Raw genomic sequence first — 23,586 nt, forward strand, 5'->3', positions numbered from 1 at the left:
CCTCCTTTCTGTATATCTGACTTTCCAATAAAAATAAAACACTTTTTTAAAAAAGATTGCTTAGTCAAGATTCATAGCAATATTTATGTTTTTATTTTTCAAAAAGATTTACTTGTTATTATTGGAAAGTCAGATTTATAGAAAGATCTTCCATCCCTGGATCCCTCCCCAAGTGGCAGCAATGACTGGAGCTGAGCCCATCTGAAGGCAGGAGCCAGGAGCTTCTTTCAGGCCGCCCCACATGGATGCAGAGTCCCAAAGCTTTGGCCCATCCTCTACTTCTTTCCCAGGCCACAAGTAGGGACCTGGATGGGAAGTGGAGCAGTTGGGACACAAACTGGTGCCTAATTGGAATCCTGGAGCATGCAAAGTGAGGATTCAGCCACTAGGATATTGCATTGGACCCTCTTCATGTATTTACTTTTCTAAGACCACCGTTCTCTTTCTCAATTCCAAAATTCTCTTTCACATCTTCATTTTAATGTCATATTCCATCACATCAGCCTGCTATTATAAAATAAAACCATTATTATTGTTTCACTAAAAAAAGAATCACTGTTCAATACTGACAAAATACTTTGTCACATCTACTATAAAGCTTACCCCAATTACAAGAAATACCCAAATACAAAGAAAAAAAGTGTTCTTTAAAACAAAATAAAAGTAATTGCCTAATTATCATGTCATCGCTATAATGGCAGTGTTCTTGAAATAAGCGTCATTTTACTATGCAGGCTCTAACATCTGGTGGCTTTTCTTCTTTGCAAAAGTGTCCATCATAGACATATGTTTCTTTTTTCTCCCTTTTCTTTACATGCAGTTTTTTCCTCAGAAGAATTAAAGAATGTTTTTGTTACTTTCACAATGTTTTAAATTTTATTACAATTAGATCAACCGAGTCTAGAGACAGACAAGACTGTAGCACACAATCCCATGTACTGTACCTCTGATGATGTATTTCTGTAAATGTGCTTGCATATGTTGTTACCTGTGCTGTGAGAGTATCAAGTGCATTTAGCGCTGACTCCAGTATTGGCAAGGCCTCTGCCAGGTCAGCGTCACATTCATCTTTGATGGCTTTGGCAGCCATCGCTTGCTCGTTTGCGATGGTTTCATCAGCTTTCACAAATTTTTCTGTTTTAGCAACCTCTACAGACTCCTTTTCGATCATCAGCATCATTTCATCAACCTCTTTGCTGGCTACTTTCAACTGAGGATGCAGTGCCTCCAGCTCACTTTGCATTGTGGCTACTTGAGACGCAGCAGAGTCCAGTTTATCCAAACCCACTTCGTATCTCCTTTTCATTTTCATTACCTCACTGAAAGAAAACAGGTAAAGCAAGAGTAGCCCCGGTGATCCAAAACATACGCCTATGAAAACTTCTGTACTGTTGATCTTTTCAAATTGTATTTCAAAGCATAATTAGAGCAATAATTTAAGTGATTCTCCTACATATTAACAAACTTTGAAAATAAACATGAACACCAGCTCACTGGATTATGCACACTTAAAAACAGGCAGTAAGTATTGTTTTGTTTTGTGTTTTTTTTTAGCACACACATAATATGTCAACATGCAACATTAATTAAAAAGAGTAAAATTGTTGGAGATAAATCAAGGAGCTTCCTTTAACAAAATGAAAGCTGCACTTATAAAATTAGCACTTGACTTAAGTTGATTTTACTTCTCCTTAAGACCTTTTATAATCACTTTGTAGAGGTTATTTGTGTATTTGGAAAGGAAAGAGAAAAAGAGAGAGGGAGGGAGGGAGAGAAGGAGGAAGGGAGGGAAGGAGAGAGAGAGAGAGAATATCTCTTCCAGTTGAGTGCACCACCCCAATACCCACAAAACCTAGGGCCGGATCAGGTTAGGAGCCTGGCACTCAGCGCGTGGCAGGCACTGAAGCCCGTGGGCCCGCACGTGCTGCTGCCTGTGGTATGGATCAGTAAGAAGCTGGACCCAAAGCAGAGTTGAGAATATGTCCGAGATACTCTGATACAAAATGCAGACATTCCACCTGTGGCTTAACCTACTGCAGCATAAAATTTGCCCCATCATCACTTAATCTTAAACAAGATTCAATCATGGCCTGACGTTGGCCCACAAAGACAATGGGGCTACACCGGGAGCCGTGAATGGACACATTCTAAAATCTGCATCCCCAGAACCTTTTTCCCACTGGCTGGGACCTGAGGAGGCCCGAGCCCCGAGGTGGGCACAGCAAACTACTACTGCAAAGACTCACAAGTGTGACCTTGAAATCTACCTTGCCTAAGCCATTCCTGCCTCAGAGGTCCTCAGGCCACAGGGAAAACCAACTCCCCTATGCTTTTTCATTCTAGCAACTAAACAAATCATTGAACAACTCTAAGCCATCTAGGGGGGCAGTCGGGAGAGGGGGTAGCATGCAGTTGCTCCCTCCACTGTCCCACTGTCCCACAAAATACATTATTTTCAGTGTTGTCAAAAGTTAGTGCTTTTTTTTTTTAAAGATTTATTTTTATTATTTTTTTTATTGGAAAGGTGGATATACAGAGAAGAGAGACAGAGAGGAAGATCTTTCGTCCTATGATTCACTCCCCAAGTGAGCCCAACGGGCCGATACTATGCCAATCCAAAGCCAGGAGCCTCTTCCGGGTCTCCCATGCGGGTGCAGGTTCCCAAAGCTTTGGGCCGTCCTCGACTGCTTTCCCAGGCCACAGGCAGGGAGCTGGAAGGGAAGCAGGGCTGCCGGGATTAGAACCGGCGCCCATATGGGATCCTGGGCGTGCAAGGCGAGGACCTTTAACCGAAAGTTAGTGCTTTTTAAGGCACTAATTTGTCCTCTCTATAGAAAGAAAATATTTCACCATCTGTTTCATTTAAAAATCCTTTGCATCCCGTGTTTCAAAGTAAAAGGTGACACAGTTTAAAATCCTCTTCAAAAAACAGACTGCAGGAGGAAACTTGTCCAGTCTACAAAAGGAAGCTAGAAGAATGACACAATTGTCACAGAAGCAAGCAAATGAACAAACTAAAACCACTTAGAAGTTAGTGCATGGCACATTTTGTCACATGGGGAATTCCCTCTAGATGAGCGAAACACCTGACAGTAATGGGAGCTGACAGGACTCACATACAATACCACTTTCTCTGGGAGTTCCGTCTCAGTCAGAACCTTGTGCAGCAAGCACAAGACAGCTTCTACTCCTGCCAGCACGAGCCAGTTTCATTGTTATGGTTCATTCCATGTGATGCTTTGTTAGTCTAACCATTGATTTCCTGCCAGGTGACCTGAGAGCTTGCTTCCAGGTTATAGTACTCTCTGACCATTAAGAGATCTGAGGGCTTCGGCATGGGAAAAGTAACCATAGGGTAGGAATTCTACTGTAGTAAAGGAGACATTTTAAATTATTTGTAAGAAAGTTTAAAAGAAAAAAAAATTGAAAGAGGAGCATCTCAAAGACAGGAATATTTACAATGCTTGGAAAACAGTGATACTTTTCACCATCCTGTAAGTTCATATTTCATTTTTATGAGTTCGTATTTCATTATTAAATTAGGATGTTGTTAAAGATTGTGAGCACAACCAAGCAAAGCCTAACCTATGAATGATACCTCCAATTTAATCGGACTCTCCGAAGTAAGATTCCAATATATAAAAGGTCATCAGATCTACAGGGAAAAAGTTATGCTGCGAGCCAAATAAATAATAAAAGCTCATCCAGTCACATAGCAGTCTTGGAAATTACAGGTTTCACCAGGTTTATGGAGAAATGTCTAGTGGTAGATTTGAATACAGGAGTGCAAACACCCGGGTTAGGGCAGCTCAGCGTGGGAGGGCAGAGTGGCAGTCACTCTCAGCCTGGCAGTGTGTGGATCGTAGGTCGGTTGGTATGAGCAACAGTGCTTCCAATGACTTGATACAGGGGGCTAGCCACAGGAAGATTTATAACTCACTCCATATACTTATATCGGTAGTAATATACTAAGAGACTTCAAAGATTAATTTTTGGAAAGGTGCAGTGACAGAAAAAAAGGTGTTCCATCTATTGGGTCTACTCCCCAAACGGTCACAAGGGCCAGGGCTGATCCAGGCCAAAGCCAGGAGCCCTAGTCCATCTGAATCCAAGTACTTGGACCATCTTCCACTGCAATCCCAGTTGGGAAGCTGTGACAGAAGCCAGAGCAGCTGGGACTTGAAATAGCATGTGGATGTGGGATGCTTATGCTAAAGGTGGCAGATTCAGAGACCATATCACAACTCTTGTCCCAATAAATTAATATTTTATGTTATTTGGACCCATTTGATGCTTTAAATAGAATTTGGTCTGTTTGAATAAGGACTGCAATTGAACTTCTGATATAAATTATTTAAGTGGACATTAGATTAATTTGTGTATTTAAGTTTAAAAAGCTCATTAATTTTGTAGATGATACTCAAATAGTTATAGAAGCTTAAAGCAGATAATAAATATGTGCACTTTTAAACTATAACTATATATTTGTTTATAAGTATAAATATATTAAAATTATAAATGCAATATCTAAAAAATTTGCTTAAATACTTTTTGAATGTGACCAGCATTCACGGAAGACCTCCCCTTAAAGGTGACTGCTAACAGAATAAATCTTTCTATATGTAAAAATCATGCTCAAGACTGTCTTAGGAACTCACACTGACCTGTTCTGTGGCATGTTATCTTAATGATCTTTATGCGGATACCTTCAAATGTCAGTTTCTTGGAGAGGGAAAGTTAGCTGTGCACATTAAGTGGCTATTTTTAGGGTGTCAGCTTTTGAGTATCTGAAGAAAGGACTCATGTCTATCATATGTCTAATCATCCAATTACTCAAAACAACAATAAAAATGATTCTCTAGTGGTGTTTACTTAGTATCATTATCCAAGTCCCCTGGAACTTTACCATAGTTCTGGATATACCTATCTTCTTTCAACAAACACTGTTATCGTTTTATCATGTGCAAGGCAATGCAGCGATGCGAAAGAAAAAGATCCATTCCCTGCCCTCAAATGTTTGTGGATTAAATTATTTAAAAATTTAACAGAGCTCACAGTCTATGAAATAAATGTCTGTTCCAGCATTACTACACCAGTTTTGTAATCACACACATTTGTAATCCATCATAGCTTACTTAGAAACATGAAATTTCATTTTTACCTTCTTTTTTTTTCTAGCAACAGTTTGAAGGTAGAGATTAATTCAAGGTAAGAGGTTGGAGTCACATAATTGTATCTCTGAAGTTCAACATAGAAGGTGGTTGATAGATCTATAGTGGATGTGTGGAAGCTTTTACACATGTCGATACAGCCATCTCGTGTTTCCTCTGACATTTCAATTTCTTCCAAGAATCGTGAGGCAACTGCTTGTAGTGCATCTTCAGGCCATGACTAAATTTAAGATAAATGCTTTTAGTTTTTTGTCAAAGTTATTGCTAAGAGTCTGTTACTACTGAAGCCCTTTGAAATTTATGGTTGTTGGAGATGGAGAGGAATAGAATGAGGGATGGGGTGGGAGAACCGCTTTGATAAGGAGTTTTCCTAAAGTCTTTGCATTCTGATAGCATTAACTCTTTGTGGTTTGTTCTGAGATGAGCAAAATTCTTCATAAGTATTACATGAGCAAGAACGAGGGAAGGGTACCAAGCACAGAATATTTATTTATGTGTGTAATTTATTAGTATTCTCTTTTTTAATCCTGCCAACAATCATGTGCACCAAATGTTCCAACCTCCAGAATCATATAGATAACTATATCCTCCATTTCTCTTGAGTGCCTTGTAGGTATCTCAAACTCAACAAGTCCAAAACATGATTTCTATTTCTTTTGTCATAGTGCAGTTTTGCCCAGCCAAATAACCATCATGTCCATTCATCCAGGTGCCTGAGCCAAAATGCAAGATGCACCCTTCATCCCTTCCCTCTTGCTCAACTCCACACCCATTCCATAAGCAAGCCATGTAGCAACACCACTACAGTATCTTTGAAACCCGTTCCTTTCTTTTCATATCTACCACAAGTATTGCAATTGAAGTCTGTCATCATTGCCCTGGAATTTTCCAATAGTACACCCATTGCTTCCATTCTCCATGTGGCTGTGAGAGTGACCTTTTCAAAACATGAACCGGTTTATATCACACTTCCAATATATGCTGCTTTGAAGACTTTCCAACCTACTTAAAATAAAATTCAAACCAGCTCTCAAATGTCTACCATATTTGGTCCTTTCCATCTTTCTCACCTTAATTATACCACTTCCCCTCAGTAACTTAGCTCATCCCAATTTTCTCCCCCGTCTCATTTCTTTCACCTAGCCCCTTGCCTTTACAAGTTTATACCCTGCCCAGGTCTTCTCATGACTGGAACATTTTGTCTTTCAAGATTTGTCTTAAGGATCATCTATTCAGAAATCCCTTCTGTTTTCTATACTGCATAATGTTTTGTTTTTCTTTTCTAATTTGTTGCTAGAAACTAACTTCAGGGAAAGAAAAGATAGTATTATTTCATTGGCTTTTTCACCTCCAGCTTTTAGAATAAGGTCTACCACAAGCCAGAGGATACTCAATAAATATGGCTTTCATGGCAAAATTAATTTTGGTGTTATAGAGAGGCTAGATGCATTTTCCAAAATCATAAATGTCAGTGTAAGATTCCACCCGCAGGATGGGTCTCAGTCATGGCTCAGAGCTTTCCTATTTACACTCATGGAGAACGCATTATTATGCACTGAGAAAGCTAGAAAGGAGAATGAACTTCCTTTTCAAATTGAGTTAGTCTGCTTTTACTGCTCTTCCCTCCACGTGCCAGCATTCCCATTCTCTGCCTTTGTTGTGCCCCATGCTTCCTAATATTGAAGTTTATGCACAGCAAACATCTCTGATATTCCTATTTTTGACTTCTGTTGGTTTTGGCTAATGGAAACAGATTAGAGGGTGGAAGGAGGAGTGGTGAGATTTATACACTCCCTTTGAGTTCTAGGATTCCAGCTGCTGCTCCCGTCAAGCAGTCATACTTCCATGGCCTCAAGCTCTCCAAGACATGGTAACACCTTTTCCTCCCTCTTCTCCTTTACACCCAGGGATGGTAACCACTTATTGTTATCTCTTCCCCACTTCCTGATGCTCCAATATACCCTTTGGGCCCCACTGACCCTGCCTACACCTTCATGAACAGTCCCCACATTAAGCTTTCCTTAGTGAAAGCTTCAATTGTGCTGTTTTTCATCCATATTTGTTTATCCTAAAACATATTATTGCACATTAAGGCTAATGGCTATACACACTCTTAATGATTTCTATATGATTTCACAAAATATATTATGATTGATCAGAAAGTCCTGCTGAACTACATTTTTGTGGGGTGTCTATAAAATAAGTTAATATTTTAAAAAGTCTGTCTAAAATGACAATACCTGAAACCAGTCAATGGTACAGCAGTTAACAAGAGCAGGGAACTTTCTAAGACGAATTCGAAATGCATCTCCAATGGGACTCATGGCAAGGACCACATGCAGTTGGTTGCGACAGCGATCAATAAACATGTTGAAAAGTGCTATGGGGCTTCCATCTGTTTGCTTCGTTTTATCACGCTGGCGATCTAACAGACGCATCTTTTCACATATCTCTTGCTTCTCATCCAATGCAAAAAGATTGGGAACCTCCCCTGCATTGAGCAGATTGTTGACATCTTCTAGAAATGACTCTCTTTTAATCTGAGTGTCTGTAAACAGGAAGACACCCTGCATGTCACCTTCAGCACATTTCCTTAAGATCACTTTTAAATCTTCACGCCACTCAACGGTACCATAGCCCTTAGAGATTTCAACTTGGAACACTGAAAAATCAGCCATGTGGGCAGCTAATTTGGTAACAGACTGCCTTCCACTTCCTCCAACACCAACCAGCAGAGCATGGCTGCGAGGCTGTTTCAGGATCCTGGAAATTCTGCTGATGTGCTCTATGGCAAATCGGAATAACACCAAGTTCATGGTTTTTTTGCTCATATTGTTGTATTCTTCCAGATGAGCTTCTACTATAACTCGAAGGTTATCCACATCTGCAACTTCTCTGTAGTTGGTATCCTCCCTCTTGGGATCATGGAAATCACAGAACATTAGGCTGCGTAAGTCATCCTCTTCTACCACTCCATCACCATCAAAATCCAAATTCCTAAAAAGTTCATGAAAATTCTCTCCCATATGTTTTCCCAAAGTTTCTTGAATGTAGCTGACAAGCCAGCTTCTGTCTGCATTATCCAGGAGGCGATCATAATACACCCTGAGGACCTGTGCAGTAAGTTTTTCAAAGGCAGCTTTAGTCATTGCTCATTTCCCCCCTAATTTGTGATTTCCTTAATATGAAATATCATAGAACAGACAAGTGATATAAAATGCTCTCATAAAATTTCCATGGGCATTTTCAAATAGCCAAAATCAATTCATGATGATGTTTACTCTAAATATTAATTTTGACCATATGCATGTGGAATAGCAAATATTCACATTTAATTGTCAGTAAATGAAAGGCAATTGGGGGAAGGGCAAAGAATGACTAGGGACACGCAGTCTTGGTGATGAAGAGTAAGTAGAGGTAAGAGCAGAGCACAGCTGATGAGAAGGAGGAGCAGGTACACATTCCCAGCGCTAAGGGTCATTGCAATTTTTATTCCGAATTCCTCTGAATAAAGTAACGTGAAATCACAAGGCTTTGAGCTGGGGACTTAAATTCATTATATTTGAAGGATGTTCAAAAAGTTAAGGAAGCACTTGGCATTGTAGCTCAGTGGCTAAATCCTTGCTTTGCTTATACTGGGATCTCATATGGGTGCCAGTTCATGTCCCGGCTGCTCCACTTCTCATCCAGCTCCCTGCTTGTGGCCTGGGATGGCAGTGGAGGATGGCCCAAAGCCTTGGGAGACTGCATAGTAGACCCAGAAGTGGTTCCTGGCTCCTGACTTTGAATCAGCTTAGCTCTAGCCATTGCAGCCGTACGGACAGTAAACCAGAGGATGGAAGATCTTCCTCTAGCTTTCCTTCTCTCTGCAAATCTTCCTTTCGATAAAAATAAATCTTTTTCTTTAAATGGAAGAATACTGTTTTTCATTTTTCCTGGCATTTGTCCATTGTATAATACTGAATACTATTCTTTATAAATATTTTTTAACTTTTTTATTTTTTAATTTAAAACTCAGAGACAGACCACAAAAAGAGACTAAAAGAGAGATATCCCATTTGTTGGTTCATTTAAAAATACCGAGAGTTGGGGCTGAACCATTTCAAAGCCAGGAACCTGGAACTCAAGCTGGCTCTTCCACATGGGTGGCTGAGATCAACTAACTGAAACTTGGTCAGCTACTTCCTGGAGTGTGCACTGGAGAAAAGTGAGAACTGGAAAGAAGCCAGGACTTAGGCAGCCAGGACTTGAACCCAGGCTCGCCAACAAGAGATGCAGGCAGTTCAAGTGACACTGTGCTAAACACTTGCTCCTGGGCTATCATTTCTGATGCTTTACTCCTTGTATTCATTATTTTTTTCTCTCTCTGCCTTCCTTTAGTTTTTAGAAGAAAATGCTCTTTAAACACTTACTGTCTAGAAAACTTAATACATTTTTATATCATTTTTATGCTCTCTGCCTATACTTGCTCAAACTGGTTTGTTTCTTGATTTTCTTTGAAGGAGAGAGCGGCTACTGATTACAAATAAGAAATGTAAATAAATCTACACATTTTAATAAAAGTATCATTAAAGTGTTTTATTTCAAAATAATTTAAAATCAAGCCAGCAAGGATTAAGTCACAAGAAATAGCCTCAAAATGATATCTATTTTGAAATATTCTATAAACCAATAGACATGCCTTAAATTGTGAAATAAAGCATTATTCAAAAATCATAAAATATCTTACTGGTAAATGTTTTTAAAATTTATCTTGGCCACTGGCCTTCATAACCTCAATCAGATGAATACATTTCAGCAATATAAATGAATATTTCTTTCTAAGCAGTTGCTGCTATCTTATACCTTTGTTTCTTACATAAGCACATTTAAGTAATAAGGAAATTTACCTCATGAACCCAAAGGCGTTTAATCACTTCTTTAGTTTCTGCTGTTTCTGGTCTTGAAAGACAAATGCCTTGAATGACACGGGAAAAGTCACGGAGGTTGAACAGGTAGTGAGATTTAGCTGGGGTAGGCAAGAGATTTTTCATTGCCTCTTTATACAGAGTCATTGTGCCATTTACAATTTGTGTGGTCAAGTCTAGAAACTCATCTGGAAATTTATAACTTAAAATATTTTAAATAAACAGAAAGAAAAATATTAGAAAATATAGAATTATTATGCATGAAAGATACTTAGCATGGATTAAATAAATCAACTTAATCTATAAAATATAAGAATACATAAATATATGAAATTATCATATTTAATAGCTAATAATAATGATGGCAGCCCTTTTTTTAAAAGTCTTATTTCCATATACTATGTATGCTTTGTCCAAGAACAAAACTTCATGAGATAAACAAACAGTTTAACGAACTTAAAGGTACTCAACTAGGAGAGGGAGGGAAGAAAAAAAAAACACAAAATGCACCAAAATTTAAAGTACATGATTAGTGTGAAGAGAACAAGGAGTGAGAATATGCATTTGGAAAGATCATCTGTGTTGAACAGGAGACAGCCGTACCCTCCATCATGACTGGAGAGGGCCAGGAGTGACAATTTCCTGAGAATGGGTCTCAAGAAGCTAAGATCTCCACTGCCCTAGTCACCTTGGTTCCTGAAACCTATTCTTCTTCTACAGTTGCATGGAATCCTAATAAGGAAGAGTAGTTCCCTAGGGAAGATGCTCCAGAGCTTCATTCAGACTTGAATATGGATACTCCTGTAGAATCCAAGAGTTCTATCACAGGATATCCAAGTCACAGAATATACCAGGCCTATGTCTAGAATTAGTTATAATGGTAAAAATTAAAAATAATCATGCATGGACATGTTATATGGGAAAATGGGAAAATGCTGACTCACTTCTTTTTTCAATTACTAATTTCTCTTTCATTTAAATAAAGTAAACAGATTTTGTGTATTTTATAATACAGATTTCAGAGCACGGTAATACTTCCCACCCTACTGTCCCTCCTGCCCACATTCCCCACACACCCTCTTTCTTCATTCTTTTGTTCTTTTTCTTAATATTTACAATGGCATATTTTCATTTCACTTCAAAATCACAGGCTTCATAGCACACAGCCAAGAAAAAGAAAAAATTACTAATGCTCAGGAGTCTAGACAAAAGTTGTAAACAACCAGTAAATCCCAGAATATCAATTTTACTCATACAGATGACATTTTTGTGCTCTTTGTATTAGTTACCAAAGCTCCGTCTTTTGGGGACTGGCTTATTTCACTATCTGCATACAGTTTCCAATTGGATCCATTTAGTTGCAAAAGGAAAGATTTCATTCATTTTTTTTTTTTTTAATGACTGAGTAGTAATTCACTGTTGGTGGGAATGTAAAGTAACGCAACCATGATGGAAGACAATATAGACTCCTCAGAGATCTGAAAATAAATCTACCATGTGACCTAGCCATCATTAGGAATCTATCCAAAGTGAATGCAGCATGAGAGTTATCATTACCCCTATATTTATAGCAGCTCAAGAGCTAACATATGGAATCAACCCAGATGTTCATCAACTGACGACTACATAAAAAAATGTTGTATGTATAAAATTTGTAATACTACCCTGGCTCATTTATGTGTGCTTTTATGTTACCTTTTCCTTGTCTGGAACTGTTTTCATGGGAATGTTTGAGCAGCATTATGTACATTTCTAATAGATTTTTGCACTTCTTAAAGAAAAAACAAATCTTAACTTACCATATTTTAAAATGCCAGGTTAAAATTCTAGAGAAGATTGTAAACATAGATTTATCACTAAACTCATTGATTGTTACAATATTGAAATGTCGCATGTATCGAGGAGTTACTGGATTTCGACCACCACCTAAATATTTAAAAGGATAACTCTTAACAATGCTACTAGAGTATTTTCTTCAATATTTTATGGCTTAGAATAATTTTAAATATGGACAAATTCACAGCACTCAAATAAATTGAGAGTAACTAATTGGATAACTGACATCAAAACAAATTTTCTCTCAAATCAAGCTATTTTTATACTTGAATCCTTTCAGTAAGTTAAACTACTCAGACATAAGATTGGGTTAGGTCTCTATTATCCAAGACTAGAGTCATTGTCTATGATGTCCACAGCTTGCAACACAAAGCAGGAAGTTGGTACCATTCTCACCACAGCTGCATGTTCAATTCCTTTGAGCTCAACATTTTTTTTTTTCCAAAATGCAAAACAGCATTAAGAGTTCATTCCTATTGGGATAATGCAATGGCTCAAAAGGCTAATTTTCCACCTTTAGGCACCAGCATCCAAAGTTGGTGCTGATTTTATGTCCTGGCTGCTCCATTTCCAATCCAGCTCACTGATTAGGAACTGGGAAAGCATGGAGGATGGCCCAAATTCTTGGGATCCCACACCTGAGTGGGAAACCTGGAAGAAGCTCTTCGATTCTGGATCCTGGTTCCTTGCTTCAGATCAGCTCAGTTCTGGCCATTGCAGCCATGTGGGGAGTGGAACAATAAATGGAAGGCCTTTCCCTCTCTGTCTCTCCTCTCTGCACATCTGACTTTCCAATAAAAATAAATAAGTTTAACAAGTAGAGTTCATCCTATTGTCACGTCTTACTTGACAACTTCCCAGTGGCCTATCTACATCCAGAGACTAAATGGGACTTAGTTGAGGTAGAGGAAGAATGGTCTCTGAAGCAGGGGTAACCTATACAGTTAGAGCATTAATAAATGAAACAGGGAAAAGAGCTGATCCAGGAAGAGGTTTGTTCCCAGATTACAGATTACAGTGAAAGGAAATGGGGAATAAAGTGCTAGTGAGCAAAAGGCTGTGACTCCTTTAGGTCACAGCAGATAAACATAGATAACATATACACAAGTATTGTGTTAACCAATTGCTCAGTTTCTCAATTTGCAGTTATCTATCTGTTTAGATATCACTAGACTTTGGAAGATGTACCTGGAGGTCCCATAGCACACATGATCTGGATGTCGACAAGTTTAATCATAGAACAATCTTTTAGGTCATACCAATTCCAGTGATCTAACCACTGCCTAAGTAACTCAATGGGAGGCTGTGCTCCATAAACCTCCCGAGCAGGCATATTCACATCATCTACAAAGACAACCTGAGAACGGAAAGACAGCAGATGTTAGAAAATATGCTAATGTGGTATCCTACTGTGTGGAACAGTATTGTGGAATAATAATTGAGATTATCTTCTTGTTGAACATATATGTGGGAGATGGTGCTTTCTTTTCCAGACAAGAACAAGGGCTTCAGTTTTCATTCTTTTAGGGAACAGGGAATCATTTTGTGCATCCAATTTGATGAGGTATAGGGAGACATAATGTTCATGGGTGGTTAGTCATCTAAAATTAGCCATTCTCTTAGAGAGTTTGGTTTTCAATAAAGCTTATATTTTTTTCTTGTATAATACCTCACTGATTCAAATAAATCATAAACGTGATTTTTAAGTGATTACAATGAACTTTAAGTACAGGTGGGAGGGTAAAAAAGGTATTCTTTAGAGATAATTCAACTGATGGCTTGAGTAAACACCAATGATTTTGCTGAACAGAAATGTTAGCAAAAGAATTAAGAGGATAGATTACTTTTCAAATAAATATACTTTCAATTCAGAGGAAAACTCCTATTTGAACATCAACTTGTCTATGGTACACATAAATCAAAGCATACTTTTAGGAAAACTTTACAATAAAATGTATGATTATGAAATCACTATCCAAAAATATGCTAATCTCAGATATGTATGATTTCATTGTTCTGATTGCAACAGGAGACATGAATGGGGGTCAGGACTGGATTACGAGTTAGAACAAAGCCATTACCATCCTCTTGCCCAAAGGAGGACCAAAAACTCCCTTTCTTCTTTTGTCCAATTTTGACATGATAATATTCTGTGTTTGAGCTGCAGTAGTTTGTGCGGAAAAGTTAATAAGCAGAGGTTTGTAGACATCCTTGTTGATTTGATTTAAAAGAAAATTCTGGATAAATAATAAAATAAGTCTTAGTTAGAAGTATTGTTGACATACTTAAATTGAATCTTACGTGTCATAACAGTGTAATGAAATTAACAAGTTAACAATTGCTATGTCAATGGAGGAACTCTCTATCCAGGCCTCATTTCTGATTCTCACAATAGCCATCAAGAGTATACTTTCATTCTGACAGGAAGTTATTGGCACTCAGAGGTTAGGAGAATGGCCTGCCATTTCAGAGGCAAGCAAGAATTCAGGTTACCATTTATTTCTCTCTAGATCAATGTGTTTCTTTCTATTATTATTCCCTATTGTCTTTTCCACTTCTATATCAAATTATCTTATTGCAAGTTAAGAAATTTAAACTATAAATTGTATTTTCTAAATGGAATTCACTGAAAAGCAAGTGGAATTACAACAAATTTTAGTCTTTATTTGTTCTGGAGATGGGGCATATCCGAATTTCCTGAGCTCTCCAAATATGTTTACTTCTATTTCCGTATCCTTTTGTTTGTTGGTGGAAGGAAGGAAGGAAGGAAGGAAAGAAGGAAGGAAAGAAGGGAGGGAGGGAGGGAAGGAGGGAGGGAGGGAAGGAGGAGGGACAGAGGGAGGGAAGGAGGGAGGGAGGGAAGGAAGGAGGGAGGGAGGAGAGGAGAGCAGCAGGAAATCAGAGGAGAGTAGACAGCACTTCTATCTTACTGGAAAGAAGCAAGACAGACAGCACTTTCACCTGCTGATTTACCCCTCAAACAACTGGGTCAGGCCAAAGTCAGGAGCCAGGAACTCCATTAATGGCTCCCACATGGATGTCATGGATGTAAGGACCCAAGTCAAACATCTGCTGCCTCCCAGAGCATGCATTAGCAGGAAGCTATATCCACAGTTAAAGAGCTGGGCCTTGTATCTAGGCTCTCATGTGGGACGTAGACATCCAAGCAGTATCTTAACCATTGCACTAAGCACCTACCCCAAGTTATAGACTGTTATCCTAAAACACATGATGACAAAAGATTTCAAGTTCCTTTTATGTAACATACTTGTATGCTTAAATATTACCATAATTCAGCAAATGAAAATTTTGAAACTACACATACAAATATTACACATACAAAGCACATACAAAGCAATGCATACATTTCAAAAAGGAACTATGAGATTCCAATTGGCAGCTGCATTCAACAAACCAGCCAGGAGTACAAGTGGGTAAAAGACACAGGGAAAACTAAGAAACAGCTTTGGAAGTCAGGGTTATATTTTGCTCTTTCCACAAGCCCAGCAGGAGCTGATTTTAAAACCCATTCTCTTTTGCCAAAAATGAACATATTGTAAATTAGATGTTCCTTAAAACATCTGTTTTCATATCTGTGATTGTAAGAATGGCAAAAGATAGAATGGAGACAGATACAATAAAAATAGGAATACATTTTCATATTTTTTAGATAATTATTTTTGATGCTGTTTACATGGTTGTGAAGGATGCATGCCGATGTGGACCACTGATTAGGGTGGGAAGGGGTTGAGGATTAGGGGAAAGTAGATGAGATTATTGTTTCCAAGTTTTTTTTTTTCTTCTTCCAGTATCTGGGGGAAGGATGGAAAGAGAAAGGGAGAAGCTGCACCCAGCATCCCAACTGTATCAGTATTTGGGGGTGGGGAATGGCAACCAAAATTATTGCAGGGTCCCAGATGTGGAGCTTGTTCCAAGAATACTGTTCAAGTGCTTTCAATAGCTTTCAAACACTACTGATTCCACTGATTCAAGGGTGAGGAAATCCTTCCACAGTGTGTTGGCTCACATAGTCTACCCTAGAGAATCCACTTGCCCAGAAATTTGTTCTCAATGCCTGACTGGGAGAGTTGTCCAATTTGTTCTATCCTCTGCCCTCTGCTATGGTACCAGATGTCTGGTGTACCAGGTCTGGTGACCCTAGACCTGACTACTATGTGTAGTAAGTATGGGATCTGGCTTAGTTTGTCACCCACTTTAGCCAAAATATACACTAGTGGTTGCAGTTGTTGGATCAGTTCTGTCTTCAGCCCCATTTTGCAAACCAATGGATGCTGTAGCCCAGCCAAACCCTGCCCATCACACATCAGCAGGAACTGCAGCCCAGTTGGGGCAACTCTCAATAACCCTCACCAGGCCTACCCCAGTCCTGGTTCCTGCACACACAATGGTTAATGTAGTAGACTGGTCTGGTCTAACATCCCATTCAGTTTTTGTACACACCAATGGGTGTGGCAGCCTAGTTCAGCCTGACAAACCCCACTATCTAGCCACCATTTATGCTGATGGGTGCTACCACCTGTCCAACCAGGTCTACTCCCCAGGACTGGTTCTCATGCTCACTAATGGGAGCTGCAGCCCATCAGAGGAGTGCCCATAGTTTCCCTACTAGTCCTACTCCCAGCCCTGGATCTTGCACTTTGCAGGTGATTCTACAGTTTAGCTTGACAGAACTTGCCCCATTCCCAGCCTTGCCAACTGATGTTGCATCCGAGTTCAACCAGCCTGCGCTTACTTTGGCTCATTCATGTATCAGTGGATACTTGCTTAGCCCCACCTGGCTCTCCGTCTAACTCATCTCACATGCTGGCCAATGGGTGTTGTAGCCTCATCTAGCCTAGTATTCACCTGATCCCAGTGCTCATGCTCACCAGTGTGAGCAATGGCCCAACTGGAGTCCTTCCTACCCGCCCTACTGGGCTCCACGATCCACCTGGGTCTCACATGTGGGTACTATGGTCTGGTCTGGCATGGCACATCCCACCTCGGCATTTGTTGTCCCAGCCTGCTCTCAACTCCAGCTCATGCTGGTGAGTGTAGAAGCCTGCTCAGCTCAGCCAGCTCCCAGTCCCAGCCCTAATGTGAAGTGCCTGGAGTTGTGGCCCAACCTTATCTGTCCTGAACCCCATCCTGGTTCTTACATCTTCCAGTGGTTGTTACGAACTGGCCCAGCCTGGCCCAACCCCACCCTTGCCGGACCTGATGCACACATACACTGGTGGGTGCTGCAACCTGGCCTGGTCTGAGCTGCTCCCAGTCTTGATTCTTGTGCTCACCTGCAGGAACTGCATCCTGACAGAGGGGTTCTGCTTTCGTATTTTTATGATTAAATGACTATAATTAAATGTTAGTGATCACTTATTTTGAGGAAAAATGCTTTAAATTTTGCTAATTTTGAGCAGCTAGTACAATGAGAAACTGAAATATGGTTGAATAAAGCAAACTCAACCAACTTGTGTATTGTGAACTTTATAAAAAATTACATAATTTTGCTTGCCTCACATACATATATAACAAATATTTTATTAAAACAAAATCAACACATTTTGGATGGGTGGTGAGTAGGTGGATGGAAGAACAAATCAACACACTAAATGAAACAAATATAAAAATAAGTCCTTAACACACACATAAATTATGGTGTGAAAAGTTTGGCAGTGAGTATTGAGACCATTTAAAAACAGATTTAAATCCAACTATAATAAATATAAATAGTTATGAAAAAACATGTGTAAGTAATTTAAAAACTGAAAGGTTTGCTGCATAATATTAAAACATGTTTTAACATCAAGTGTACAGAAGGTGCTAAACCAGAACAGGGTGGGAAGTAGGAATGTTCCATTTTTCTAGCTAACTTGGGACAGGAAGAAAGTTAGTGGAATTTCTAAATAAAATTTGATTTCCAAACTGAGTTCAAGTGAGTTAAGTAAAAACCCACATGAATGAGGGTCACCTGACAGCTCCTTCATCGTCTTTCCTAGCCAATGAGATGCTACCAGTTGGGATGTTATCTGTTATAGCAGCTAGTGTTAGGCAACCATAATGAATATGGTTCCAGAAATCATTAACGAAAATCAGCACTCTTACTATATAGTAACAATCCTGCAGACATAATTTAGAAAATTCAATATCAAGTGTAATTAACACACTATCCAAATGATGTAAAATTCTCATCCTAAATAAACTCTTATTAAAATACCAGAAAAAAATGAGATAACAGTTGGGTGATAATAATGAATACTTCTAAAACAGGTAATAACTAAATAAATTCTGTGGTTCAAATATCAAAACTGATATTTGAGTATAAAAAGTTATTTAAGCATACTACTTAAGAAATAACATTTTAGGAATACAGAGCACATTCTAATGTTTAAATTATTGTAATACTTACAATAATATAAGCACTCTTTCCAGTTCCTGTAGGTCCTACAAATATGGAAGGCTTTTGATGGGTGGTCAGCAATTCCATTAATGCAGAGTATCGAACTGTATCCATAGTTGGTACTATGATTTCGTTAAACAGCATATCTTTAGGAATTGAAGGAGCTTTTTCCAATTTCTTTATCCACAGTTCCCATCTGCCAATTCCCTATGTAAAACAAATAATCCAATAGTGAATGATACGAGGTAAAATATTTGTAAAAGCTCCATACAGCTATTTCATCTTAGAAAATATCAAGACCAGAATATGGAAATTCCTCATAAATCTGCAAATAGGTCTATAACTCACCCATGCCATTCCTTGGAATTTACACAAGGAAATGAAATCAGCGTTTGAGTTATTTGTATCCTTACATTTATATTACCTGAATTCACAATAGTGAAGACAATTAACTCATATGTCTATCAGCTCATAATGAGATAAAGAAAATATGGCATACATACATGACAGGATGCTACTACATCATTAAAAAATGAAATCCTGTCTTTTGCAACAAAATGAATACAACTAGAGGTCACTGCACTTAGTTAAATAAGTCAGTTGCCAAGACAAATATTTTTCTCTGATATGTAGTATAGTTAACATAAAATACAAAAAAATTCTAATATATAAAAATGAAACTGATATCTTACAACTTGATCATTGTTTACAGCCTGTAAGGTCTACATGGCTGTGAATCATGGTCTCTTTATTTTTCACTTTTTGAACGGTACAGTTAATGGTGCAATAAGCCTATGAGTGTGCAGTAAATTTAGACCACGTTATTGCAAAAATTAATGGTTAAAAAAAAAGAAAGGAAGGGTTTGGATTTAAGAAGGTAGGGAAGTATAATATCTATAAAATATACATAATCTGTCCTCTTTATATTAAACACTAAAAAGGGACCATGACCAATAGCCTTGATATTTATATATGTATATTATCTTTTAAAACATTAAATAACCAATTTGAAAATTAAATTTTAGGAGGAAGTTAAGGAGAAACTAGGTCTTTAGCTGAAGAATACAAAGTCAATACAGGAGTATTTGTGATGCCCTGAACCTGAAGTTTATGCCAGTCCAATGTTAACCAACACAGAATTTTCTCTCCTGTATAAATAAGTTGCATATTGCTTTACTTTTATCATGGAATTTTGTAACATCAGCTTAGTATTTTCAGGAAAAAAAATTATTTTAAACAACATGGTAGGAAACATGAAGCTTGTCCTACATACAATTATGAGTACCATTAAGTGGTTTTACTACAGTCACATTGATGTGTAACCAAGTTCCAGACAGGCAAGATTTTTTATATAGTTATTATTACGAATTAACATAACAATGTTATATTTTCACCCAAATAGTCTGTGAACTCAAATTTTAAATTTCAATAACAGTGCCCAAACAAAAGATTCAAAATGTCATATCAGCTCTCCCTAGAAATACGCAGCTTCTTTCTCTATTCCTACAGAATAGAATTTTAATTCCTAGTAATTCAAAGCATATAGAAGTAAGATCTCTCCTTTTTGGTACTCCACATTTAGACCCCATTGTTAGGCCAACTGGCTTCACAAATCCTCAGGGCTCCTTGGCTTTGGCCCATAGCATTACCTTGGCCTAGATATGACAGGACTGTTTATAAACTTACTGAAGACAGATAGGACTTCATTTTAGGATCTAACAGTGCATAAATGTGCATATAGCAAAGTATCTTCTACAGACAGAAGTTCACATCAATATGAAAACTGAATTGCAAAGAAATACTGATAAAAATAGCAATTTTTCCATAGTGTTGATAATCCTTTCAAATGTATTTTTTTTTTAAGTAAGGCTTAAGAATCATAAAACCTGAAACTTAGAGTCATTCAGCTACTGTAATCCTGGGACACTTACTTAAGGTCTCTGAACTACTGCCTAAGTCATAAAATCTGCGAAACAATTGTACTCCTCATAGTTCACCAAGGTGTTGTAAAGCCCAACACGAATAACTGTATAAAGTACTCTGAAAATGTAGGTTTGATATTACTAGTTTTAAATATAACAAAATTAGCAAAGACAATAAGGCAACAGCCGTGTTGGCTAGGAAGGAGTGTTTCCCTGCTGGAGTGAGCTTTTGTTGTGTTAGAGTTGTGCTGGCAATACATCTCTGATTCCAACACAATTCAAAAATCAATACAATAATGCCACATCTAGAAATCTACCTTAGGGAGATATCAGACTCATATACCATAAATTTGTGCTCAACAGTATTCATCAGAGCAGTACTTATAAAATTAAGAAATGGAAAAAAACCTACAAATATAGTCCAAGGACCAAGGGTAGGAAACTGACAAGATCACGGTCCATTCTGCAGGATAAGGTGGCCTAGAAACCTTAAGCTCACTGAGGAAACACTACCAAGATAGAATTCTGCTTATTAAGTTAAAAAAAATTCTCCACTGTGAACATAATGTGATCCCAATTTTATTTAGATTAGAATGTATTTAAATATATATTACTTTTAGAACCACACTGCGGGAACTATCACATAAAAATAAGCAAGCAAATATCACACAAGTGTTATTGTCCAATCCTTGTGGGAAGTGCTAAATTAACTTTAAATCAGCTGTGTCCCTACTGGACCTCTCTGCACCTGAATACGTACTAACATGCATCATGAATCTCTAACAGGTGACCTTGAACAGTATGTACCTGGTGCTGGGCTAGATATCATAAAGTGTAATTCTATTTAATGAGTACATTTGGCCCATCAGGTATTTTATTATCGCATTTAATCACTGAGGAAAAACCATGCTCAGGGAAATTAACTTAGTCCAAGGCTATCCAAAAAAGAAAGTGACTTTTATTGGGACTTAAAGCCAGATGTGTCTTGACTTTAATTCCGATGCACCGCTCTTTGGCCCATGCTGTCTCTTAAAGTAAAAAGAAAGAGTGATGGAGAAAAAGCCACAGAACCATTATATGCTATGCGTCTCAGAGGGAAATTTGCCTGGCTAGCACTTGCAAATGTTGCTTCTGAACTCTTACCTCAGTGACAAAATTATAATCATAAATCGTTCCTTTTTCAGGAAATGACACAGTTAGCATCTTTGAGGTCAGTTGTTCAGTACCACTCTGTAATTTAAACCTATTTCGAGTTAGATCTGAAATTGGACCATCCATTAGTTCTCGAAGAATCTTACTAAATTTCAAACGATCATCGTCTGTACAAGAAGCACCAACGGACCAGATCAAGGAAAACAGAAAAATGCCCTACAGAGGAGAGATGAGAAGACAAAATGTAATTAGAGAACAACTTTAATCCATCCCTGAAGCTTAAATCAGATCAACCAGATTCACTGCCCTGAAACAGATAAGCTGATGATTGGGTAATAATCAGCTTTTTAAAATCAAATTAAATGTTGTATAAAATCTTAAAGGAGATAACAGAATACAAAGAGTTGATTCCAGACAAAATGAAACTTTAGATTAACCTAGTCAGTCATACAGTACTTGAAATACAAAGCAGAAATCTGATACAAAAAGAACGCTGATAGAATCTTTTATTAACCACACTTTAATAAGGCAAACAACCTACATTACAGTTTGAGCTTTAAATGTTGATGTGGAAGGTTACACTAAGTAGTATAACTTTACATTTTTTTATTTATAATAATATATGAGCTTTGATTATACAAATTAGATTTGCTAGCCTGCCTGTAAGATGCAAACTTTTCTCTTACCTAAGCAGGGAAGAGAGAAGAAGTCAGAAGACAAGGTCATCAGATGAGTGAAGAAAATCTGCTCACCTGCTTGAAAATCAAATCTCTTGTAAAATGCCAGGGGAGTAGTGCTGTGGCATAGTGGATACAGTCACTGACTGCAGTGCACACAAACCATGTGGTTACCAGTTCGAGTCCCGGATGCTCCACTTCTGGCCTGGCTCTCTACTAATGCGCATGGGGAAAGAAGTGGAGGATGGCCCAATTTCATGGACCCTTGCACCCACGTGGGATGTCTAGATGAGATTTCTGGTTCCTGGCTTTGGCCTGGCTCAGTCCTGGTCTTCGTGGCCATTTGGAAATTATGAGATGGAAGATAACTCTGCCTCTCTTTCAAAATCAATAGATTTTTAAAAAGAAAAAAATACCAAAGCCAATGAAGTCTCAACTGCATTTGTTAAAGTTCTAGACTGCACTTTAATCCCGCTGACCTTCTCCTAGTTTACTCACAAACTGTTTCTCCCCATAGTTGAACTCTAAAATTTATTTTATTTTATAAAAGATAAGCCATAAGAATACCATGCTGACCACACTAGGAATGCTACAATGAACATTGTTTTTATTTTAAAACTTCAAGTTCTGTTGATAGTTTTCTTTTAAAAAAATGTTTTTAGATTGCCTAAATATTTTGTTGCTTTTGCCAACACAAAACACTCCCACATATATAAAACAGTCTATAGTACATATGTGCATGTGTGGAATATCCAAAAAGTTCATACTAGAATGTATGCTATGAAAGAGGTATGAATAGCCTGCAAAAATTTCAGGGGGGCAAAAACAAACACCTTTTTTCACCTTATTTATCTTTCTGTAGCCAAATATAAAATGTCTACCATTCAACCTTAACAATGAGCCACGCCATATTCAAAATGTACTTATTAATGAAGAGTTGTATGCATTCCAAAGACGAATTTTCCTTTTGTTTCCACTTACGGTATTACAAATATTATATTTCATGAAAAAGACAAACAGATAAGAATAACAAAAAATCCATGTTATTAGTGAAGGCAAATGTCCCTAATAGGATTAGGAGAATGGTGACTTTTTGCAAGGGAAACAAATTTTTTTTAAATTTATTTATTTTTATTGCAAAGTCAGATATAGAGGAGGAGAGACAGAGAGAAAGATCTGTCCATTGATTCACTCCCCAAGTGGCCACAATGGCTGGAGTTGAGCCAATTTGAAGCCAGGAGCCAAGATTCTTTTCCAAGTCTCCCATGTGGGTGCAGGGTCCCAAGTCCTTGGGCCATCCTTGACTGCTTTCCCACACCACAAGCAGGGAGCTGGATGGGAATTGGGGTCACCAGGATTAGAACCTGCGTCCATATGGGGTCCCAGGTGTGCAAGGCAAGGACTTTAGCCCTGAAGACTATTGCGCTGGGCCCAGAACAAATTATTTTCTTAAAAAGCTCCTTCATGTATAGGAAACTTAGAATCTGAACTAGTTATTTATCATCAAAACACTAAAAAGTT

At 38.1% G+C, this 23,586-nt stretch overlaps 1 protein-coding gene across 1 annotated transcript in view; it reads right to left on the reverse strand.

Moving 5' to 3' along the window:
- DNAH7 (dynein axonemal heavy chain 7) overlaps positions 1-23,586 on the reverse strand; it is a 231,955-nt gene that overhangs the window by 97,824 nt on the left and 110,545 nt on the right. Inside the window, exons 34-42 of the mRNA XM_040971902.1 lie at positions 21,380-21,604; positions 18,324-18,521; positions 13,996-14,151; positions 13,103-13,271; positions 11,878-12,004; positions 10,061-10,280; positions 7,412-8,284; positions 5,162-5,391; positions 989-1,319 (exon numbers count right to left, since the gene is read on the reverse strand). Of these exons, the coding sequence (XP_040827836.1) occupies positions 989-1,319; positions 5,162-5,391; positions 7,412-8,284; positions 10,061-10,280; positions 11,878-12,004; positions 13,103-13,271; positions 13,996-14,151; positions 18,324-18,521; positions 21,380-21,604 (2,529 nt within the window). The remainder of the gene's footprint in view (positions 1-988; positions 1,320-5,161; positions 5,392-7,411; positions 8,285-10,060; positions 10,281-11,877; positions 12,005-13,102; positions 13,272-13,995; positions 14,152-18,323; positions 18,522-21,379; positions 21,605-23,586) is intronic.

This window comes from Ochotona curzoniae, unplaced genomic scaffold (assembly GCF_017591425.1).
Source record: "Ochotona curzoniae isolate NIBS_2020 unplaced genomic scaffold, NIBS_Ocur_1.0 contig_2210, whole genome shotgun sequence".
In the NCBI taxonomy this organism is placed as follows: Eukaryota; Metazoa; Chordata; class Mammalia; order Lagomorpha; family Ochotonidae; genus Ochotona; species Ochotona curzoniae.